Source organism: Hibiscus syriacus, unplaced genomic scaffold (genome assembly GCF_006381635.1).
Source record: "Hibiscus syriacus cultivar Baekdansim isolate YM2019G1 unplaced genomic scaffold, ASM638163v2 tig00005939_pilon, whole genome shotgun sequence".
Lineage (NCBI taxonomy): Eukaryota > Viridiplantae > Streptophyta > Magnoliopsida > Malvales > Malvaceae > Hibiscus > Hibiscus syriacus.
Window position 1 is genome coordinate 643,620 of NW_024062073.1, and position 6,768 is coordinate 650,387.

The 6,768-nt window shown below is 36.0% G+C and overlaps 2 protein-coding genes across 2 annotated transcripts; one reads left to right on the forward strand and one right to left on the reverse strand.

The window, feature by feature from the left end:
- Positions 1-2,367: 2,367 nt before the first annotated feature.
- LOC120200306 (probable mediator of RNA polymerase II transcription subunit 26b) lies at positions 2,368-4,240 on the reverse strand. Its single transcript, XM_039201183.1, is given in 7 exon segments — positions 2,368-2,495; positions 2,745-2,835; positions 2,911-3,074; positions 3,077-3,130; positions 3,231-3,258; positions 3,366-3,549; positions 4,125-4,240. Coding segments are annotated over 7 exon segments (765 nt in total).
- A 1,339-nt stretch (positions 4,241-5,579) lies between these two features.
- LOC120200307 (ubiquitin carboxyl-terminal hydrolase 2-like) lies at positions 5,580-6,288 on the forward strand. The gene is made up of 2 exons (XM_039201185.1): positions 5,580-5,968; positions 6,252-6,288. The coding sequence occupies exons 1-2, from the start codon at positions 5,580-5,582 to the stop codon at positions 6,286-6,288; spliced, it is 426 nt and encodes a 141-aa protein (XP_039057116.1).
- The last annotated feature ends 480 nt before the right edge of the window (positions 6,289-6,768 follow it).

The window sequence follows — 6,768 nt, forward strand, 5'->3', positions numbered from 1 at the left end:
CACAACGGGACATAAAAAGGGCAATCGATACCATGCCCAAGACTACAGTAGTAGGAGACATCCGCCGATAGCATTACGCCTGTAGTCAGTGGCTCCACACATCTCCCTATATAACAAAGCCAAAACTGCCGAGCCCCAACTGAATGATCCGGCGAGACGAAAGTTGCTAAGATGTCGCAACCACATGCAATGAACTAGGTTGCGCGATTTGTTTGGCATCAGCAACCCTCCTATCAACTGTAATATGCATGCCTGTGCATACATCTTAACCTCATCCTCAGAGGCGTCTGCGCTCAACTCCCGAAAATTGGCATCTAACCAATTTAACGGTATCCAACCTCCGATAAAACTTTCCGGGACACGTCCTAGATTATTCCGACACAAAGTAGTCCAAGAACCGGAAGCTATCCCTGATATCACATCTCCATCCACCGGAAGCCCCAGGTGCATAGAAACATCCTCAAGCGTGATCGTGCACTCTCCGCACGGAAGATTGAATGTGTGGGTCTCCGGTCTCCACCACTCTACTAAGGCAGAAATAAGGTCTGGTTCTATCTTACAGTGACCCTGATATCTACCTATGTAACCAAATTCAGCCTCTACTAAATACGGCACGACACGGTTAGGTATCACTAACTTAAGATTCCTAATAAAAGGATCTAATACACTGTCCTTCTCCTAAAAATAAATAATTACAAAATTTAATTCTTAATCTAATAATCATGCATTAAATAAATCAACTAATTATTACTAATAATTTAAATTAAATTAAAACGTTAAAATGTTACCATATCAGCAAAGTGTCGAGATATATGATTTCCATCCAAGCGAAGTAGATTGCCTTCCATTATATATCTGCAAAAGAATTATATTAGTAAAATATTAAATAAAGTAAAATAATTAAATAAATTAAATACATAATATTAAAAATATTATAAAATATACCTTAAATAGAGAGAGTATTTGAGAGAATTTGAGAGAATTTGGTGTGATGAAAGTGATTGAGGATGGGGGTATTTGTAGGGAAGATTGGGGGTGTGAAGCGTCGGGGGTATGGGGGTAATTATGGGTATAGCACCCCCCCTAACCGCACTATACCCCACGTGTCAGATAAGCAGGTATAGCGCGGTGCAGGGGGCGCGTTATACCCCACGTGGCGCCAAATCAACATATAGCGCGGGGCAGGGGGCGCGCTTTACTGCTACGAGTGTTAGATCGGGAAATATAATCTGACCGGTGTTAGATCGGTAAATATACCGATCAACGGTGATTTTTCGGGAATTTCACCTCTTTCAACCCAATCAATCTCTTAATATGACCTTGAAAACTACATATCTTCTACTTGTCAGATTTTACTTCTCATGCCTGAATGATCGTATAATGTTTGTTTATGTTGAGTTAGCTAACTAAAAAAGAATGAACAAAACTTTTTATGTCTATTTAATAAACGAATGAATGTGAACAGAGGTGGATTCAATTCATTTATGTTCAATTTGTTTATGAATTCGTTTAATAAATGAACGAATGCAAACAGATGTGTGTTCGATTCATTTATGTTCACAAACAAACTCGTTTATTAGATTGTTCATTTATGTTCATTAACGAGCTCGTTTACCCGCTTATATTTTTTCCTTTATATTTTTTACATCTTAAATATTAGTGAAAGTAAAGACTAAATTGAACACATTGTAAAAGTTAAAATTTAAACTTTGAGTTTTAAAGATTTAAGCACTAGTGACATAATTTTATCATTTTTTAGCTTGCAAATGAAAGTGTAAAACTAAAATTTCAACTACGAACGATAAACGAAACATTAGAGGAACATGTTCATAAACACCAAAATGAACATATTCCTAAACTTATAAATAAACTTTTTTGTAAACATTAAATGAGCATGTTCGCGAACAATAAATAAAAAAATGTTATTTACATAATAGAATACGAATGAACACTAATATCTTCTACTTGTCAAAAAAAAAAAATCAACGTCGGTCAAAATCACAATCAAACATAGTTGAAGTGATCATCCTAAAACCAAAATTTTCACTTCATAATCATCGACCTTTTTATTACAAGGAAGTATCTGTTCAAAAGACTCTCAATCATTTAACAATAAATGCTTAAATACCTCTATAGAAGTCGTGCTTGAACCTAATACCTCTAGGGATAACGATCATTCACGATTGGTTCGTGTGAGAGCTATTACAATCACTTAAATGAATAGGGTATAGATTGAATAAGTCATTTAATCAAGAGAACACATGAGTGGGAAAGACAAATGTTTTCCAACGTAACATCAAAATTCAAGAATTTACAATATTTCTTAACAGCTTACAGTTCTCCTACTCGGATGCTCGATCGAAGGAACTAATCGGTTCCGAGTAAACTCGGGTATAGGCCTCCATTTACACGGTGCCGATTATGGTTCTTGTCGCTAGACCCTTGCTTCGGAAGGTCATGCAACTCCATTACCTGTATTGTCCGCTTCCTCTTGGCTGTTGAACACGGAAAACATTATCAGAGCAGTTCAATGCGATCGTAAAAGAGTTTGAATTGTAATTGAACTTTGAGCTAATCGAAGTCATATTTCAGTTGACACCATTAGTGCTGCAACAACCTAGAGGAAGGAGTTCGAGCGTGCTTAAGCACACGATTTCCCCCAATTAGGGGTTTGGGGTATTATACAGAGATTAAGAACCATAAAATAGATGACTCATATGGAATCGAGATAAGAAGGGACAAACCATTCTCGGCCTGTTCATATCGTTCTTGAAGCTTCCTTTTTGTGGCCCCAAGCTTTTGCTGGACGGAAAGTTCATCCGATGTTTTGAATTTCTGATTACCGAAGAAGAGTTATCAGAGAAAAGTCTGAAGGTGTAAGTTCGAAGTAGGAAGAGATCATTCACTTACATCTTGTTGACTGCCGAGAGGCTTCTTCGGGACAGCCATCTTATCCGGTGTCTGCAGCAACCTTGATTCTGTGCTGGACTTTTGCTCCGCATTGTTTTTCGGGGGTCTCCTGGACTTGGTATTTATGCTCGAGGGCTTGCTATTAGGATTTGCAGCAGGTTCTTCTTAATTTGTTGACTCTTGTCATCCTTCCTTTTGAATTCGGCACTGCTTCGTGGATCTGAAAATACAATCCACGATTGTAATCATGTATCTTCAAATCGAGAACCAAATGGCAAAAGTATCGAAGAGATGCACTGAAGGTAGAAAATTCAACTCACTTCCATCATCATCCATGCCATCGAAGAACTTCAGGCAATGTTAGCACCAGCGACGAGGGAAAAAAATATTCGAATAAGTCCAAATGCAAAAAAAGTCAAAATCCTATTGGTAAGAAAAAGATCAAAAAGTAAGACCTGTGAGAGTTCCATTGATGTAGGTTGAGTCGCAAAGAAAGCTCCTTCATCTAATGGCGGAAATGGAAGCCCTTCTTCTTCTACTTCATCAACGACAGATGGATTCATAGATTCGGGAGTACCCTCTTCATTCACAATAGCGTCCGTCGCACTAAACCATTCATCCACCAGTCCCTTCCACCCACTGCAAACCACAAAAGTCAATGAATATATCAGGAGAAAAAGCTGTTAATATTCTTAGGTCAAGGAAGTAAGCAAGTCTAGCATCAGAGATGAGTTCTCGTTAAGCCACCGATCATTTAAATAAGGAATGCTGAGCGTTCCAATGTCGGTATGTTAGCCATGATGCTCAAGCTAGTTAAGAAGAGCACAAACATTCATTAATGCAAATCAAGGGATCCCATGATTAGTATATTAAATTATTGCATAGGTAACAGAACACGAGATCGGCCGCGTCATATCTGTAATATGACGATAAGGCAAAGAAAATCAATATATGCAATTTAATAAGAGCCAACAATTTCATACTTGATGCTAAAGCTCATAGAACGCATGAATTATGGAATCAAATCAAGTTCTTTTATTTGATTATCCGCCTCGAACCATGTAAAACCGACAGGCAATCATACATACTTATGAAGCTCGACAAGAACATATTATTCATGTTCAGTTTATCACACAGCATATCAAATCAATCATCGAGGAGTGAAATTACAGGTGAAGAGCTTCTCAGCAATTTGGTCTCTTCTTAATGTGAACTCTTTAGGACAATCCAAAGCTGCCACCATTATTGCATGATCGATTATATCAAACATCTCTGAATTTGATGTCCGGAAATAATCCCTCCACCGCTCTAATGCCAAACCTCTCATCATTTTTGTCGAAACAATTAAGGATTCGAACAAAAAGAATCAAGATGGACAAAAACAAAAGTTGGTTGTTGATGTTTTTCTTCACTTTGTCAGAAAGTACACGAATTTCCTGGCGAAAGTAAACTGGAAATGAAAATAGCTTGAATTTTCTGGAGAAAGTAAACTATCAAGGGAAAAATCTAAAAAATAAAGAAAAGAAACTATGAGCAAGAAGCAGCAGAGAGAGAAAATGAGGTGAATTAGGTCAGATTTTGGGTGGTATTGTGTTTTGGCTGAATAATAATACCAGGTGCTGGCGCTAAAAAGCTCAGATTTTGATCTATAAAAAACCCACATTTCTCTCTATACTACCATTTTTGTAATGTTTTTTTTTTGACGGAACCATTTTTGTAATATTTTGTTTGGTACGAAGAGGGAAGCTTTTTTTTTATTTGGCACGTGTCTAGGGCAAAGGAAAACGAATTTAGATAAGTAGAGCATGAAGCTGTCTATCTTACTAGTTCACTCCGGCATTTTAAAAAATTAATTCTTTATTAAATTTTGATTAAACTACGTTTTTAGTATTTAAATAATTAATTTTTATCTGTTTTAAAACTTAAATTTTTATTTTTTAAAATAACACTTAACATTTAATTTTTATTTCATTTTAATACATACTGTTAAAAATTTATCGTGTTTAGTACTTAAGCAATTAATTTTAGTCCGTTTTAATACATAAACTTTCAAATTTTTCAAGGATAGAAAATCAAGGGACAAGAAGTTGAAAGAGAATTCAAGGAATATATGATTTTGTTTATTATATAAGAAATAATGGTATAGTGGCTATTGAAGGGTGATTTGGGTAAATATTTTGTTAGGATTGTTTTATAGGATTGCTATTAGTGCCTTACTTAATATCCTCAGAGGCTACTTTTTTCCCTCTTCTTTCGGTAATTTTGTGGATAATACTTGGAGGTATTAGCTCCGATGCATCATCCTTGCAGAGAACAAGCATATGCTACATTGGTATCTGATTTTTTTTCTCATGGTGTTCGATGATTGGATTGCCATGTTCCATTCTTTAGATGATTATGATCTTCAAAGTACAATGTGGCACCTGCTAAAGTTATGTTCACTACTTGTATGACGCTTTCAGCCTTAACTTGTGTTCTACTATCGTTTTGGCATATGACTTGTAATGAATATCTGTTGAGATTGAACATTTAAAATCTCGCTTGATCACCAAATAATTTATTTTCTTGGAGTACTCTTCTTATATCTTTACTTTAGACTGCCATGTTTTCTAAATGATATGTTAAAATATTGTTTTCTGCCATAGCCTTCAGGTGTTTTTACAGAACGAATGGAGAGATATTCCCAAAGTGAAATAAGATTCAATCTCATGGCAGTTATCAAGAACAGGAAAGAGATGTACACTGCCGAACTTAAGGAGCTCCAAAAGAAGAGGGAACGCGTCTTGCAGCAGCTGGCCACCGTACAGACCGAAAGACCTACAGACAAAGCCAGTTTCGAAGCACTAAACAAGCAACTTTCTGAAGTGAATTCAGGGATTGAGGGTGTCACTGAGAAAATTTTGATGGAGGAGGAGAAATTCAAGAAGTGGAGAACCGAAAATATTTGGAGGAAACACAACTACATACCCTTCTTGTTCAACTTCCTCAAAATCCTTGCTGAAAAGAAGCAATTGAAGCCGCTTATTGAGAAAGCCAAGCAGAAGAACAGCATCTCCAGGTGGAAATGCTTTTTTGTTTCTTGTTTCTTGTTGCTTTTTCTTTTTATTTAATATTTTTGGCTGACTGGATGCTCAGTTCAAACTTGAAGTTTAGTGCAAATCCAAAAACGAGTGAGCTAAAGGACCATTTTAATATCATTTCAACTCTGCTGTTCCCAAATGACTTCTTGAATTTGTATTGGTCTTTTCTCCCCGTCCCATATTTATTGATGAGTCTTAGAAATGGGTATGTGTTTAACAGGTTTATGTTTAATTGTTAAAGTCTTTTCATGTGTTTGAAAGCTTTTTGGCGTATGAATCAAGTGATCTTAGTAGTTAAGGGATTGCTATTATTACTTGAGGTCCCGAATTCTAGCATCGCATATATTGGAGTGTATGGGCGTTCACAGTCAAATGGTTGAGAATCTTTGAATAAATACTATGAGCTTAACACGGTTATGTTTGATTTTTAAAGTCTTTTAATGTATTTGAAAGCTCTATAGAGTACGAATCAAGTGACCTTAGTATATAAGGGATTGTGATTATTCCTTGAAGTTTTGGATTCGAGCATCGCATATAGTGAAACGTATGAACGTTCACTGTTAAATAGTTGAAAGTTTTTGAATATATTATATCCATGCCATAATGTGAATGAGTACATTTCTTAAGCTTCGAGGGTCGAAGTATTTAACTATTGTATCTTTTTATTTTGACTATCGATCTTTTAGTTTTGTCAATCGAACTATTTAATTATTTGAATTTTTCAATAAGATCGTTTGCCCTTAACATTTAACAAAAGGGATGGGATGATATGACTGTT